A 17,304-nucleotide genomic window follows, 5' to 3' on the forward strand; every position below is an offset into this window, starting at 1 on the left:
CCTGGGTGACAGAGCGAGACTCCATTTCAAAAAAAAAAGAAAGATAAATAAGAAATGATAGAGAACACATTGTAACTGTGGTTTATGCAAGAAAGTAACAGGGAGGAGCAGCAAAGGAGCTGTCAGAACAGCCTTAGCCCATACCAGAAGGCTGCCAGAGAAATGCACAATCATATCTGAAAATGTTTGTGGCACATAGTATATATTTAGTATACATCTTATTATAATTACATATTCATGTGTATAGTATTTTTTAAGTTAATTTCCTACTTGGACTATTAGCAACCAATCACTGATATATATCAGGTTAATGGGTTTCTACTGTACTCATGAATGGAGCTGTCCATTATATTTTCTTGACTCCTGGAAGACTGGTCTGTCAGCTTTGTTTCGTAAGACTGGAATGATGACATACAACTATGTTAATAACTATGTTAACACTCCTACTAAAATAACCGGTATATTTGGATTCCATTTTCAACGGAATGTCTTATGGTCAAACTGGCCTTCTTTCAGATTTTTAGTTGCATGGTTTTTCCTTTACCTTCTGAATACTGTGTGGACGTAATTGCTGTTGTGGATGGCTGTGGTTCAGCAAGAGCTCAAAGACACCAGAAGTGGTGTGAGTCCAGATATAGGGGGTGGAGACAGGATTGGGGGTTACTTGGTGGGAAATGGGAAGAATTATTTCAACCTTGGGCCTTGTTATTTGATGGAAATGTTTTGACTTCTAGGCATCAGTCACCAAGGTCCAAACAGAAAAACAAAGGCCGATCCTTCTGAAGCATGGTGGCCTTTTAACTTTGTATGATTTTGGATTTCCAGTTAACTATTGCTTCTATTCAAGTTGGTCATTGAAAAGTTACTGCGCGAATCCAACAGCAACCCACAACCTAAACATCCCTGGCTGTCTTGTTTTCACAGGTGTTGGGGCGATGTTTCCTGACTGTGGTGCAAGTCCATTTCCAGTTTTTGACTCATGCGTTACAGAAAGTCCAGCCGGTGGCTCACTCTTGCTTTGCTGAGGTCATCGTGCCAGAAAAAAAGAACAGCGGCAGTGGCGGCGGCTTATCTGGCATGGGCCACACACCTGAAGTAGAGGAAGCTGTGCGGTCCTGGCGGGGGGCTGCTGAGGTAACCCTGGCTTTGGGGAGATTGGTGCCTGTGTTCAAATAGGAGAGGCTCCAGAGGGCCTTTGCCTGTTGATTCTCAAAACAGCCATTTCATTTAGAAATGTACATTCTAAACTGTTATCATTGGCTTGTTCATTCATTTAACAGTGAGCATCTTTGTGAATGCCCACTTTGTGCCAGGCATGTGCCAGGCACTAGGATGACAACCTCTACTCACAGCCTCCTGGGAGAATAGGCTTACAAAAACAGGGCTAAGGGGCCAGGATGGAGTATGCGGGAGCCAGAGGAAGGGAGGGCCCTGTCTCTGAACGGTAGTGCTGCAGGAAAGCTTCTAAGATGGGGGACCAGTGAGAAGAGGCTGGCACCCAAGTCAGGAAAGACGGGGTGGAGCCGTCTGGGGAGGGTAAGTGGCCAGCCAGGCAGCGAGGCAGGCGAGCAGGAGTGTTTGGCAGACAGATGGGATGGCAGGCTCCAAAGATACAACCACAGCAGGGCGAGAGCTCAGTGGACACAGGGAATTTTGTCTGTTTTTTGCTAGTCAAATCATTCCCTATAGAAGTGCTTGGAATCTTTGTAACTTTTTAAATTCTTTAAGTTTTTCTTTTTCTTTTTCTTTTTTTTTTTTGAGACAGGGTCTTGCTCTGTTGCCCAGGCTGAAGTGCAGTGCTGCGATCAAGTCTCACTACAGCCTGTACCTCCGGGCTCAAGAGATCCTCCCACCTCAGCCTCTTCCAAGTAGCTGGGACTACAGGCTCATGCCACCATGTCTAGCTTATTATTATTATTATTATTACTATTTTTTTTATTTTTGGTAGAGATGAAGTCTCACTATGTTGTCCAGGTTGGTCTTGAGCTACTGGGCTCAAGCGATCCACCCACCTCTGCCTCCCAAAGTGCTGGGATTACAGGCATGAGCCACTGCGCCCAGACAAGATTCTTTTTTTTTTTTTTTTTGAGACGGAGTCTCGCTCTGTCCCCCAGGCTGGAGTGCAGTGGCGTGATCTCAGCTCACTGCAAGCTCTGCCTCCCAGGTTCACACCATTCTCCTGCCTCAGCCTCCCGAGTAGCTGGGACTACAGGCGCCCGCCACCAAGCCCGGCTAATTTTTTTTTTTTGTATTTTTAGTAGAGACAGGGTTTCATCGTGTTAGCCAGGGTGGTCTCGATCTCTTGACCTCGTGATCTGCCTGCTTTGGCCTCCCAAAGTGCTGGGATTACAGATTTGGACAAGATTCTTAATTGGTCTAACTCTGCCTAGATCCTCATTTGTCAGTGCTTTACATGTGATTTCAGCAGTTCTCCAATATGCTTTATGTGACTTCATGAAGTTTTTTTTTTTTGAGACGGGGTCTCACTCTGTCACCCAGGCTGGAGTGCAGTGGCACGATCTTGGCTCACTGCAACCTCCGCCTGCCGGGTTCAAACAGTTCTCTGCCTCAGCCTCCCAAGTAGCTGGGATTACAGGCGCCCGCCACCACGCCCGGCTAATTTTTGTATTTTAGCCCCAGCTAATTTTTGTATTTTTAGTAGAGGCAGGGTTTCACCATCTTGGCCAGGCTGGTCTTGAACTCCTGACCTTGTGATCCACCCACCTTGGCCTCTGAAAGTGCTGGGATTACAGGCGTGAGCCACTGCACTGGGCCAACATGAAGTCTTTTATCCCTTGGAAGATCAGCTATTTCCCAGCACAGCAGATATGTTTATAAAATCTAGCCATCATGCAAGAGCTAGACCGAGTGGTTGGCTCCCTAGTGGATAGAGAGCGCAGTGGTGTGGGATGGTATGGCATGGTCATCAGGGATAATGTGAAGGAGAATTGTGCGATTCTCCTCTCGTGGTGACAACCTCATGACTAAATAGTGGGCTGCAGGGAGCCGCTCCGGTGGGGGGATTCTAGCCTAGCGCAGGGTTGCTTTCCTAGTCACTCTGGTGTGGCATTCTCTATTCCTTTTCCACAGCCAGAAGAATTTAAGCTTAAATAAAAGGCAATCAAAAACAGCTCTGAAAAAGTCTGTTTTAAGGAGACTTTGCCTACAATCAGTGACATTTCTTTTGGGAGACAGAGTTTTGCTCTTGTTGCCCAGGATGGAGTATAATGGCGTGATCTTGGCTCACTGCAACCTCTGCCTCCCAGATTCAAGCGATTCTCCTGCCTCAGCCTCCCGAGTAGCTGGGATTACAGGCGCGCACCACCAGGCCTGGCTAATTTTTGTATTTTTAGTAGAGATAAGGTTTCACCATGTTGGCCTGACTGGTCTTGAACTCCTGACCTCAGGTGATCCACCTGCCTTGTCCTTCCAAAATGCTGGGATTACAGGTGTGAGCCACCATGCCTGGCCATTAGTGACATTTCTTGTAGGCATTTTAATACTTCTTTCTTTCCAGTATGAGAAATAAAAAATAAATCTTAGAAGTTGAGACTTTAGGACTTACTGCTCCATTTTACAGAGTAAAAGATAATTTTCTTTTTTTTTTGAGACGGAGTCTTGCTCCTTCGCCCAGGCTGGAGTGCAGTGGCGCAATCTCGGCTCACTGTACCCTCTGCCTCCCGGGTTCAAGCAATTCTCCTGCCTCAGCCTCCTCAGTAGCTGGGATTATAGGCGCCCGCCACCATGCCCAGCTAATTTTTTTATTTTTAGTAGAGATGGGGTTTCGCCATGTTGGCCAGGATGGTCTCAAACTCCTGACCTCAGGTGATCTACCTGACTCGGCCTCCCAAAGTGCTGGGATTACAGGTGTGAGTCACCACCTGGGCCAAAAGATAATTTTTTTTAAACTATCCCAGCAGGCAAACACATAGTAAAAGATAATTTATGGTTAGCAATATAGTGATTCATTAGATAATGTCTAGTTCAAATCATTCCATAATGAACTTGGCAAAGTATTTCTTTTCTTTTTTTTTCTTTTTTTTTTTTTTTGAGGTGGAGTCTTGCTGTTGCCCAGGCTGGAGTGCAGTGGCGCGATCTTGGCTCACTGCAGGCTCCGCCCCCCGGGGTTCACGCCATTCTCCTGCCTCAGCCTCCCGCGTAGCTGGGACTACAGGCGCCTGCCGCCTCACCTGGCTAATTTTTTGTATTTTTAGTAGAGACAGGGTTTCACTGTGTTAGCCAGGATGGTCTCGATCTCCTGACCCCGTGATCTGCCCGCCTCAGCCTCCCAAAGTGCTGGGATTACAGGCGTGAGCCACCGCGCCCGGCCTAGTATTTCATTTTATGTTTTGGAAATTTTCTTTAATAAAATTTTCAAAACATGATTTTTCACATCTTAATATTGTCCAGTCTCTAGTTTTATTATTTCAATTTCATGCCATTTGCTGCATTGTTGTCATTTCTTTTTAATTTTCACTGTTTGCTTGCATGTTTTGGTCTGTCTTTCATGCTAAAGACTTTCCTAGGGCTTTCTTTCTGTTCATCAGAAAGGCCCTGGAATGCTAATTGGAGGCTGTGTGTGGGGGTGGGACCTGTTAGCTTTATTGCAGATGGCTAAGCCCTGAGGTCCAGACCTGCACCTTGTTGCCTTGTCATGTGACTTTACAACCCTCGGTGTCCTCCTGGCTGCTGGGCCCCAGCCTCCTGACTGTTCAGCTCACACACGTGAACCTAACACCTGCCTTGGTCCCCTGCTCCATCTTCTAGACAACTCATGCTGAGGACCAGCCCACAGGAGGAGGCCTCCGAGTTCTCTCTTGACCTCTTCGCCTTGACCTTTTTTGCCACCATTTTAGTCTGTCCAGGCCTTTCTGCCCTTTCTACATTCCCTTTGCTTTCAGCCAGTGATGCCACCCCCCACTACACTGAGCAAATAGAATCTCCTTGATGGCAGCCCTTCTTCCTCATGTGGCCAAGCCACCACCACCCCTGCCACCCCTCTTCACAACCATCTTTTCTTCCTTCCCCTGCCTCATGACAGCAGAGGGGGTGCCCTCTCCTCCTGTCCAGGCTTGCCACGTGCCTGCCTTGCCCCCATCCTCGAGGGCCCAGCTTCTGTGGTGCGACCTAGTGTTTTCTCTCCCTTATCCTCAGCCTGTTCCCACCAGTACACAAAGATGCTTCCCACAGAAAAGTCCACTCTGCCCTGCCCTGTTTCTCTGTTCTTTTCTCAGCCAACTTCTTGGAGTAGTTGTCTACCTTTTTTTCACCTTTCATTCATTCTAAAAAATTACTATTTTATTTTTACTGCACCTTGTAGCTCCTTACTGCTCCTGGCACACCCCATGGACAGTTTACTCAGAGTAATCTAAAAAGTAATTATTATTGAAGTATTTCAGGCACATAGAACATTTCACACCCATCAGTGTATCTTCCTTTTAGCTGCCTGCCATATTTGCTCATGCCTGTTACATATTTTTAAGAGAAAAATATCACCAGTGCACTTTTTTTTTTTTTTTTTTTTTTTTTTTTGAGACTGGGTCTTGCTCTGTTGCCCAGGCTGGAGTGCGGTAGTGATCACAGCTTACTGCAGTCTTGACCTCCTCGGCTCAAGCAATCCTCCTGAGTAGCTCGGACTGTAGGCATGCACCACCATGCTTGGCTAATTATTTATTTTATTTTACTTTTTATTTATTTTTTTAAAGACAGGGTCTTGCTATGTTCCCAGGCCGGTCCCAAGCTCCTAGGCTCCTGCACCCGGTCCGTAAATGCACTTGAATCCCTTTTGTACCTCTCCACTTTCTTATTCATCCCTTTGTCTCTAGAGATAACCTCTGTTGAATTTGAAGCGTGTGATCCTTGTGCATATTTTAATATTTTTTCCATATATGAATGTATCTGTACATAAGGTATTATTTTACACAGTCTGAAACTTTATATACATAATGTCATTCAGCTTGCTGAAATCTGGCTTCCACTCCTATACAAGAACATGCCTTCTCTTATCAAGGTCATTGGTGCCTTCTTCCATGTTTTCAAATCCAGGGAACCCTTTCAACAACTTTCAGCAGCTCACAGCAGTGTGGAGAATATTCCTCCCTGGAAATACTCTCAGCTTGTGAGATCCAAGAACCAAGCTTTCTTTCCTCTTGGGTCATCCTTTCTTCATCTAGTTTACTGGCTTCTCCTTCCTCAACACAATTTCTGAATGTGAGTTTCTCCACGCTCAGTTCTAGCTGCCCTTCTCCCTAGGGGTTCTCCATCCAGTCTTGGGACTCAAAAACCACCTGTGTCCTTGGAGGGGGCTCAGATGTGTGTGACCAGTGAGCAGCCCACTTCCTGTGGGCTTCAGGCCCCTGAGCTCAGCTGCTACCGGGGGTCTCACAGGTGGCTCAGGCGTAGCCTCTCTCCACTCACCTGTTCCTCCCTAGACCCTCTCTATGCTAGTGAGTGGTGCCATCCCACACTGGCTTCACTTGAGAAACCTGAGATTTATCCTTCAGCATTTCCGTCATGTCTACACCCAGTCCAATCCTTAAGAAAACCCGGCAGTTCCCACCTCCAAAATCTTATCCCAGATCTGTCCCCTTCTTCCACGTCCTTCATCACTACCCTCATTCAGGGAATCGTTACTTCTCCCCTCCCTGTCTTGCTCACCTTCATTTTAAAATTGGATGATGTCGCTTCTCATTTCCTTAGGGTAGCATGTGGACCCCTCCGCACGACCTGCCTAGACCTGCCTAGTCTGGCTCCTGCCTTGATGGCCAGCCTTATCAGTGGCCACCCTGCCCTCGCTCACTGGGCTCTAGTTCCTTGGATGTGTCTTTCTTTGTTACCTTGGATCCTCGGCCTGTTTCATGGACCCGTCTGTAGGTCTTGACACCCCCCACCCCACCCCACACACATGCAATTCCATTCACGACCTTCTCCTCTAATTCTCACCCTAAGTGCTGCTTTCTGGGTGTCTAGGACATTCCCTGGTATAGTCCTCTGTTTGTTTCCCGCAGTGTTTTTTCTCCATTTATAATTCTGTGTTTTCTTTGTTCACCTTTTTGGCCCTGAGGCTCTCAGCTCCAGGAAGGTAAGGAGCAGCTTTGTGCTTCAGCACGTACCTAACATACCACCTTGTGAGCTAAATATTTAACTGAAAGATTCTTAGAAAGAGTCAAACAGTTTTAAACTGTGAGACTCTTAGGCTTCAGGGAATGGTGTTTACATACAGTTTGTGAAACCAAAGCTTTGGAACTTTATGGCATTATAGCTGCTAGTCATTTTCCTGTAGTCTGCAAGCTTTGTAAATATTATAACTCCTACACTGGCCCAGCAGAACAAAAGCTAACTGCTAAAAAATGTTACTTGGTTCACAGAATTGCAACAAAAATAGAAATCTAAAAACAGTTCATCTGGAATCCCATCTAATAAATCAAATATATATTTTTCTGTATTCTCTTCTTGTACTGATCCATGTATATATTTTCTGCATTTAATCGTAAAATGACAGAGATTAGTTTCTCCTTTTCTATCTTGCTTATCTACTCTTCATAAACATATGTAGTGACTGAATAATAAATATTTACTTTTCTGTGCAGATTTCAAAAGCTCTGTTTTTCTGTTAACATGCCAATGTATATTTTTCCTGTTCTGTATTCATGTGGTCTTTTCCTTCACTGAATAGGAATGCCCAACCGTGTATGTTCTTCCTTTTTTTTTTATTCTGGAAACTCTAAGTACCAATATTCTAGGTAACCTGTCTTTTTAAAGCAGGAAAGTTAAAAATGTCTGAGTATATACACACACACATATATGTGTGTATATACATATATATAAAACAAATAACAAGTAGGTAAGTCTTTTTTCCGGGGTTCCTAAAATAAAGGGAGATTTCGGCCGGGCTTGGTGGCTCAAGCCTGTAATCCCAGCACTTCAGGAGGCCGAGGTGGGTGAATCACCTGAGGTCAGGAGTTCGAGGCCAGCCTGACCAACATCATGAAACCTCGTCTCTACTAAAAATACAAAACTTAACCAGGCGCAGTGGTGGGTGCCTGTAATCCCAGCTACTCGGGAGGCTGAGGCAGGAGAATCACTTGAACTCGGGAGGTGGAGGTTGCAGTGAGCTGAGATAGCACCACTACACTCCAGCCTGGGTGACAGAGTAAGACCTTGTCTCAAAATAAAATAAAATAAAATAAAATAATAAAATAAAAAATAAAGGGAGATTTCCTTTCTCTTCAGGATGGTTAATTAGGCTTTCAAAATTTGGGCTGCTCACTTTGCAATACAAACAATCTAGAACTTCTAGTTTATTTGCTTAGATGGTTTATTGCTGCATTTTACTTGAGGGGGTTTTTCTTGTTGTTGTTATTGTTGGTCTAATGTTGCTAGAACTGTACCACCCTCTTTTACCTACCAGTTACTATATATGTTACAGGCGACATCTAGGCTAAGAGAAAGAGGCTGTGATGGTTGCCTGGCAGGAATTGAAGTTCAACAACTCTTTTGTTCTCAAAGTGCAGCAATTCCTGAGCACCAGCTAAAAGAACTGAACATAAAAATCGACAGTGCTTTGCAAGTAAGTTTTTCAGAACTGACATACTGATTTCCACGGGATAGAAACAAGGGAGGGAGTTAAAGTTGTGATGTTGAATCAATTAGAAAAGGTTATAGAGTAGTAATTGGCCTTTTAATAGCTATAGAAATTTAAGATTTCTATTTCCATTGAACTTTGTCATCTTATAATTTGCTTTACGATCTTGATTCTTAAAAATAATTTATTTCCAGGCATATAAGATAGCTCTGGAAAGCTTAGGACACTGTGAATATGCAATGAAAGCTGGCTTCCACCTGAATCCAAAGGCGATTGAAGCAAGTTTGCAGGTACACTTTTCCTTCCTAAAGCTCTGGGGACCTATGGCGCTGCTCCTGCAGTCTAGTGTGAACCAAGTGTTTTGACAGATGAGCGATGGATCACCTCTCCTCTTCCATCCATGCCTTTTCCAGGGCTGCTGCAGTGAGGCGGAAGCCCAGCAGACGGGGCGGAGGCAGACACCCCCGCAGCCCATGCAGTGTGAGCTCCCCACCGTCCCTGTGCAGATAGGATCGCACTTCCTGAAGGGCGTCTCCTTTAATGAGTCGGCCGCCGACAATCTGAAACTTAAGACGGTAGCTTTCCGTGGGGTTCCAGCAAATGAGTGTGAACTTGAAAATAGAGTTCTTAAGAGAAATGTAAAGGCTTGCGAAGGATGTAGATTAAAAAACAAAATGGGGCCGGGTGTGGTGGCTCATGCCTGTAATCCTAGCACTTTGGGAGGCGGGCGGATCACCTGAGGTCAGGAGTTTGAGACCAGCCTGATCAACATGGTGAAACCCTGTTTCTGCTAAAAATAAAAAATCAGCCGGGTACGGTGGCACGCACCTGTAGTCCCAGCTGTTCAGGAGGCTGAGGCTGGAGAATTGCTTGAACCCATGAGGTGGAGATGGCAGTGAGCTAAGATTGCGCCATTGCACTCCAACCTGGGCGACGAGCAAAACTCTGTCTTAAAAAAAAAAAAAAATTAAAAAGCAGACGTACGGAGACTTTAATCAGACATTTGCCAAGCAAGTTTTCGTTTTGTTTTGCTTTGTTTTTTTGAGACGGAGTTTACTCCCTCGTCCAGGCTAGAGTACAGTGGTGTGATCTATCTCAGCTCACTGCAACCTTCACCTCCTGGGTTCAAGCAATCCTCCTGCCTCACCCTCCCAAGTAGCTGGGACTACAAGCATGTGCCACCAAGCCTGGCTAATTTTTGTATTTTTAGTAGAGACGGGGTTTCACTGTGTTGGCCAGGATGGTCTCGAACTCCTGACCTCAGCTGATCCATCCTACTTGGCCTCCCAAAGTCCTGGGATTACAGGCATGAGCCACCGACCTGGGCCAAGACAGTTTTATTCATAATTTTATTCAGATGTTTAACAGAAAGGGTTTGAAAGTACACTATAAGATATTGTTTATGATTAATGTCTCTCAGTGGACTTGTATGAATTAAATAAGAAGAGAGATGTTGTCATAATGCTGCAGTGATAACGATTATTTGTGGAACATCATGTGTTCCAGTCATTGTGCCAGGTGCTCCACATCATTGTCTCACTTAATGCTCACCCATGAGGTGGGGGTGCTGCCCTTTGGCCCATCTGCCACACGGGAACTGATACCCAAGGTCACGCAGCTAGAAAGTAGAAGAGCTGGCATTTGAGCTTATGTAATCTGTTTCCAGAGCCTGAATACCTGACTACTTGGTCATCCAAAATAAAATTGAGATTTTAATTAGTATTTACTTGTATCAGATGATTTTGTTTCCCTATTTGGAGGGATTCAGAATTTCAAAATTCCTCAACCAGTTCACATCAGTAGATTGCTAAATAATTTTGTGCTAGTATAGAAATACCTGTGTATATTATTGCATATGTATCCATATCTAGTCATTTACTCTATGGGGCTGAGAAAATCTCTGAGAGTGATTGATGATAATTACTAAGGAAATTAAAATGGCATAATTAGGGTGTATTTAAAATGCTCTTCTTGAGCCAGGCGTGGTGGCTCATGCCTGTAATCCCAGCACTTTGGGAGGCCGAGGTGGGCAGATCACCTGAGGTCAGGAGTTCAAGACCAGCCTGGGCAACATGGCAAAACCGCATCTGTACTAAAAATACAAAAATTAGCTGGGTATAGTGGCAGGCACCTATAATCCTAGCTACTCAGGAGGCTGAGGCAGAAGAATTGCTTGAACCCAGGAGGTGGAGGTTGCAGTGAGCTGAGATTGTGCCAGTGCACTCCAGCCTAGGCAACAGAGCAAGGCTCCATCTCAAAAAAGAAAAAAAAAAATGCTCTTCTCCCAGGAGTTCAAGACTAGCCTGGGCAACATAGCAAGACTCCATGTCTACAAAAAATTTAAAAATTAGCTAAGTGTGGTGGTGTGCACTTACCTGTGTGGTCCCAGCTACTGGGGAGGCTTGAAGCAGGAGAATCACATAAGCCTGAGGGGTCTAGGCTGCAGTGAGCCGTGTTCGTGCCACCAGACTGCAGCTTGGACGATAGAAAAATATATAAATAAAATGCTCTTCTCTTGAGGATGATTGTATAAATGCATTTTTACAAATTTTAGAACCTTGCATGGCTTTGTCTTGAGGTGTGAACTCTCTTCTTATCAATCTATAGCATACAATGTTACAGCTGATGAAGGAGGCAGGCTGCTATAATGGAATCATGTCCAGGGATGATTTTCCTGTGACTGAAGTGCTGAACCAGGTTTGCCCTTCCACATGGCGAGGTGCCTGCAAGACGGCGGTGCAGCTGCTGTTTGGCCAGGCTGGACTGGTGAGTGAGCGTGGGTGGTGGATGATAGGTAGAATACCAAGATGTTTCAAGCATGTGAGGATGTGGTGCAGACACGTGTGAAAATATTGAATAATTTAAAAAGTTATTTGGTGCTGTGGAATTTAGACCAGGCAGGTAGACAAGGTAAAGAAAGAGCAGCATTTAAAAATCTCTTTAAAAAGAAAAACCAGACTGATAATATATATTTGCAGGGAACCTAATTGCAAAATGATGCTATGGGCTTTGCTTATTTTAAGAAAAAAACCATTACAGTCTGGGCCCCATGGCTCATGCCTGTAGTCCCAGCACTTTGGCAGGAGGATTGCTTAAGTCTAGGAGTTTGAAATCAGCCTGGGCAACATAGTGAGACCCTGCCTCTTTTTTTTTTTTTTTTTTTTTTTTTTTTTGTGACAGACTCTTGCTCTGTCGCCCAGGCTGCAGTGCAGTGGCGCAATCTCAACTCGCCGCCTTCTGGGCTCAAGTGATTCTCCTGCCTCAGCCTCCCAAGTAGCTGAGATGGTAGGCACCCGCCACCACATCTGGCTAATTTTTTTCTTTTTGAGATGGAGTCTCGCTGTGTTGCACAGGCTGGAGTGCAGTGGCGTGATCTCAGCTCACCACAACCTCTGCCTCCCGGGTTCAAACGATTCTCCTCCCTCGGCCTCCCGAGTAGCTGGAACTACAGGCACGCACCACCATGCCTGGCTAATTTTTGTATTTTTTAGTAGAGATGGGGTTTCACTGTGTTGGCCAGGCTGGTCTCGAACTCCTGACCTCGTGATCTGCCTGCTTAGGCATCCCAAAGTGCTGGAATTACAGGCATGAGCCACCACACCCGGCCCTTAAAAAAAAAAAAAGAAAAAAAACATTACATTAGTAACAAGTTGACAGGGCCACTTGATCTAGCCCCTATTCTGGAGCTACATTGGATGTCTGTTGCTCAAACAGCCCATGCTTCTTCCTGTCCCAGGCCTGTGCTCTTGATACCCCTTTTATCTGAAAATACTCTTCTCTCTGATTATCGTGTAGGTCATTCCTTATCTTCTTGGTGTTAGCTCCAAAATCACCTCCTCCAAGAGGCCTCCCTTGACCACAGTGGTATAAGTAGTACCCCCATCCAGTCACTGTATACCAGTGCTGTTTATCTCCTTCTTAGCAATAAAGTAACATCAACTGAAAAATAATGATTTGTTCATTTCATCTTTCAGAGAAAAAAAAAACTTTGGCCAGAGTTGGGTGGGTCAGGAGATCAACATCTGAAATCACCATTTAGCTTTTTGTTTGCATCACTGACCCATAGAATCTTATGTATTTGATCTCCCTTTCTAGTAAACGACTACTTTTCAAAAACGTATGGTGGCAGGGCGTGGTGGCTCACACCTGTAATCCCAACACTTTGGGAGGCCGAGGCAGGCAGATCACCTGAGGTCAGGAGTTCAAGACCAGCCTGGCCAATATGGCGAAACCTCGTCTCTAAAAATACAAAAATTATCCAGGCGTGGTGGCAGGCACCTGTAATCCCAGCTACTCGAGAGGCTTAAGCACGAGAATCACTTGAACCCAGGAGTCAGAGGTTGCAGTGAGCCGAGATTGTGCCACTGCACTCCAGCCTGGGTCACAGAGTGAGATCCAGTCTTTAAAAAAAAAAAAAAAAAAAAAAAAAAAAAAGGATATGGCATTTCAGTCAGAGGTTGGAAGGACCTAATTAGAGATTAAGAAAATTAAAGAACTTGTTTTTTAGTCTGGTTCCTACTTTATTCACAAAAAGAGCTATTGAGGGTATACTGTCATTTTGTTTCAAGCGGGTTAGGGCTCAGGCGGCCCAGCTCACAGTGGGGCTGTCTTGTGGAGGCTCAGATGAGGGCTTGTTCACAGTAATGAGTTACATTTCCTTTGGGATCTTTTCCTCAGTATAGGGACCTCCAAAAGAAGTAGTAAACCAGAGATGCCTTGCTGAAGCGTGGAAGAGCCCATTGGCTTTAGTATATCGATCCATATTCCCAGAGACCATTTAGCTGAAACTGCAAGGACCATGCCAATGAGTTCCCCTGAAAGGAGTATGCAAAATAAGGCCAAAAGGCACAAAGGCTGTTTTGAGAAAACACTGTAGATTAAAAAAAAAAAAAAGTTCCATGTTATTCAGAGAGCAGAAACTTCTTCCTAGTTCCTTGCGTCTTGATTGCAGGACGCATTTCTGTGTGACTTTAGGTTATGGTTCTGGGGATGGGAGGAGAGAGGAAACACCTGTGTGGTCCAACAATGGCTATTCCTTTGACAGGAAGTTTTTTCCAAAGGTCATTGCAGATCAGCTATGGGAACTCTGTTTAAACCAGTGAAAGCTGGCTCCATTAGAAGCTGAATTTGGAGTATGATACACAACTCTGTACAGTTTTACCCCTTCTGAAATATTACAGATTTGGTTTTAAAATATTTTATGATTTTTTAAAACATTCTTTTAGTTATTTGAAAATATATTCATCACTTTGTCAAACTCTAGATTACATAGGATACTCTTATCACCTATCTAGTATTAAAGACTCTTCCTGGAAATAAGAGGAAATCATTCAAAGAAGGGTTAGTTCTTCCTCTATCCTGAAGTAATTCAGTATTTATTGATGGTTGAGGATAAGATAATCTTTAAAAAAGTTTCATCCACTTCTGGGCGTGTCATGACAAATGGGCTTATCTGAAGCATTGGTTTGACTTTTTTTTTTTTTTTTTTGAGATGGAGTCTTGGTCTGTTGCTCAGGCTGGAGTGCAGTGGTGCAATCTCAGCTCACTGCAACCTCTGCCTCCCGGGTTCAAGCGATTCTCCTGCCTCAGCCTCCCGAGTAGCTTGGACTACAGGATCACCACGCCCAGCTACTTTTTGTATTTTTAGTGGAGACGGGGTTTCACCATGTTGGCCAGGGTGGTCTCAAACTCCTGACCTCAAGTGATCCACTTGCCTAAATCTCCCAAAGTGCTGGGATTACAGGCGTGAGCCACTGCACCCAGTCTGGTTTGACTTTCAATGACACTTTTACTTCTTTTAAGTGCATAAAGTAAAAAATACTAAGATAAAGGACGCAAATTAATTCCTAATTAACATATTTATAGTTTGGAAAAAGTGCTAGAGGTGCTTGCCAGTTCAATTTAATCCCATGCCCAGAATGTGGTTTCTGTTTGTTGAAATGTTCTTAGTTTTGGTCATCTGTTACTACTTGCTGTTGTCTTCACGGGGCCCTGACTGGCCTTGGCATAACTAGGCTGCTAGGGGAATAGTTCTTAGAGAGTCATTTTATGTATTGGATTTTATTCTGATTTGTTTTCTCTCTGAAAGCTGGTTGTTACTTGTTTTTTTTTTTTTTTTTTCGATCTTAGGTGGTGGTTGACACAGCACAGATTGAGAATAAAGAAGCCTATGCCCCCCAGATCAGTTTAGAAGGCTCTAGAATCGTGGTTCAAGTCCCATCCACATGGTAACGTGCCTCTTACTTTCACCGGAGCCTAAGCTCTGACTGACGTTTGCATCTTTGAAATGATGGCCTTGTTTTGAACAATGCCCATGCTAGCTGACGCAACAAGTCTTGCTGCATGTGCAGGTTTATGGGCAGCAGTGGTATGTTAGTGGCATGTGTCATGATTATTGGTCTATGATGAGGAAGCCGAGAGGTCTGAAAAATGGTCTCATTGACCATAATGTAACTAAAATGTTATATACTCTTGGATCATAATGAGCAGTATTATCTTTGTTACTGAGTCTACAGCATTTAAACATAGTATGTCATTTTCTCTAAGTCACCCAGTGTTCACCAAAGCCGAGTAGAGAACATAGAATTCCTTCTCCTCTGTTCCAACTATAATCCTGATGATCTTGAGCTCATGTTGTGACACACCCAGTATCTTTACAAATCTTGGGACAGTCATTTTTAGATATTATATTTGTAACACTTATAATAGATAAAAGATTATTCTTAATTTATTTTTTTTTAAAAAAAGCTCCTACAAATCAGAAGAAAATGGGCAAGGGACATGAACAGCTAAGTCAGAAAAGAAGACATATGATCAACAAATAGATTAAGAAAATGTAACGGCCAGGTGCGGTGACTCACACCTGTAATCCTAGCACTTTGGGAGGCCAAGGCGGGCAGATCGCCTGAGGTCAGAAGTTTGAGACCAGCCTGCCGAATGTGGTGAAACCCCATCTCTACTAAAAATACAAAAATTATCCAGGCATGGTGGTGGGTGCCTGTAATCCCAGCTAATCAGGAAGCTGAGGCACAAGAATCGCTTGTACCCGGGAGGCGGAGGTTGCAGTGAGCTGAGATTGCACTATTGCACTCCAGCCTGGGCAATAGAGCAAAACTATCTCAAAAAAAAAAAAGAAAGAAAAGAAAAAAGAAAATGTATAACTTCACCTAAAAATCAGAGACAAAGTAAAGAAACCATATGGGGCCAGGTGGGGTGGCTCACACCTGTACTTCCAGCACTTTGGAAGGCCGAGGCGGCCAGATCTCCTGAGGTCAGGAGTTCCAGACCAGCCTGGCCAACATGGTGAAACCCTGTCTCTACTAAAAATACAAAAATTAGTCGGGCGTGGTGGCATGCACCTACAATCCCAGCTTGAGGCAGGAGAACCGCTTGAGCCTGGGAGACAGAGGTTGCAGTGAGCCGAGATCGTGCCACTGCACTCCAGCCTGGGTGACAGAGCGAGACTCCGTCTCCAAAAAAAAAAAAAAAAACCATATGATGTCATTTTGCCCAGAATATTGTTAAATTGTTTTAGAATAACAATACTAAATATAGTGACAATACAAGTTTGAGCCAGACTGTGAAACAGGCAAAGAGGTTGTTGAGTAGAGAATAAATACAACCTTTCTGGAGGGCAATTTAGTATATTAGAAGCCCAAAATAAGGGATGTGACCTCAACAATTCCACAGTTTCACCTCTAGAAATTTATCTTTGTGATATGTATTCACATTCAGCTATAAGGATGAGTATCATAGCTTTATTAATAAACAGGAAAAACTAAGCATATATTGGAAGGTATTTGCTATTAAAATGGTAATCTGCATGAATATTTAGCTATAAGAGAAAATATTTAAATCATTTAAGTAGGCAGAGATACTAAGGAACAAAGAGGTGCTGTTGGTGCCTATGTGGACTAAAATGGTAGTTGGGTAAGGCATACAAGTTGTATTTAAACCATTTGTTCTTTTTTTCGAGACAGAATCTCGGTCTGTCGCCCAGGCTGGAGTGCAGTGGCGCAATCTCGGCTCACTGCAGCCTCTTCTGCCTGGGTTCCAGTGATTCTCCAGCCTCAGCTTCCTGGGTAGCTGGGATTACAGGTGCATGCCATCACGCCCAGCTAATTTTGGTACTTTTAGTAGAAACAGGGTTTTGCCATGTTGGCCAGGCTGGTCTTGAACTCCTGACCTCAGGTGATCCACCTGCTTCGGCCTCCCAAAGTGCTAGGATTACAGGCGTGAGTCACTGCGCCTGGTTCATTTGTTCTTGAAATGTAAGAGTATAATAGTAGATTCTGTCAAAAGTGTTTAGAGTCTATGAATATATTTAAGTAAATGTTGGCAGTTCACTTTGTGTCCTAAAACCTCCCTTCTGTAAGTACTCTGCCACCAAAAAGTTCTTTAATTTTTTTTAATTAATTTTTTTTTTTTTTTTTTTTTTTGGTAGAGACAAGATCTCATGCTGTCCCCCAGACTGCAGTGCAGTGGTGTGGTCATGGCTTACTGTAGCCTTGAACTCCTGGGCTCAAGCAATCCTCCCACCCTGGCCTCCCAAGTAGGCGGGACTACAGGCATGTGCCATCATGCCTGGCTAGTTTTTAAGTTTTTTTGTAGAGATGGAGTCTCACTATATTGGCCAGGATGGTCTGGGACTCCTGGGCTCAAGCGATCCCCCTGCGTTGGCCTCCCAAAGTGCTGGGATTGCAGGCGTGAGCTACTGTACC

The 17,304-nt window shown here is 44.2% G+C and overlaps 1 protein-coding gene across 4 annotated transcripts in view; it reads left to right on the top strand.

Moving 5' to 3' along the window:
• Positions 1-17,304, top strand: part of GARRE1 (granule associated Rac and RHOG effector 1) — a 104,540-nt gene that overhangs the window by 68,418 nt on the left and 18,818 nt on the right. For all 4 annotated transcript variants that reach the window (XM_031004691.2, XM_055368919.2, XM_055368918.2 and 1 more), the window contains 6 exons: positions 925-1,134; positions 8,429-8,569; positions 8,779-8,874; positions 8,998-9,159; positions 11,192-11,350; positions 14,714-14,811. In XM_031004691.2, the coding sequence (XP_030860551.1) occupies positions 925-1,134; positions 8,429-8,569; positions 8,779-8,874; positions 8,998-9,159; positions 11,192-11,350; positions 14,714-14,811 (866 nt within the window). The remainder of the gene's footprint in view (positions 1-924; positions 1,135-8,428; positions 8,570-8,778; positions 8,875-8,997; positions 9,160-11,191; positions 11,351-14,713; positions 14,812-17,304) is intronic.

The sequence above is a fragment of the Gorilla gorilla genome, chromosome 20 (genome assembly GCF_029281585.2).
Source record: "Gorilla gorilla gorilla isolate KB3781 chromosome 20, NHGRI_mGorGor1-v2.1_pri, whole genome shotgun sequence".
In the NCBI taxonomy this organism is placed as follows: domain Eukaryota; kingdom Metazoa; phylum Chordata; class Mammalia; order Primates; family Hominidae; genus Gorilla; species Gorilla gorilla.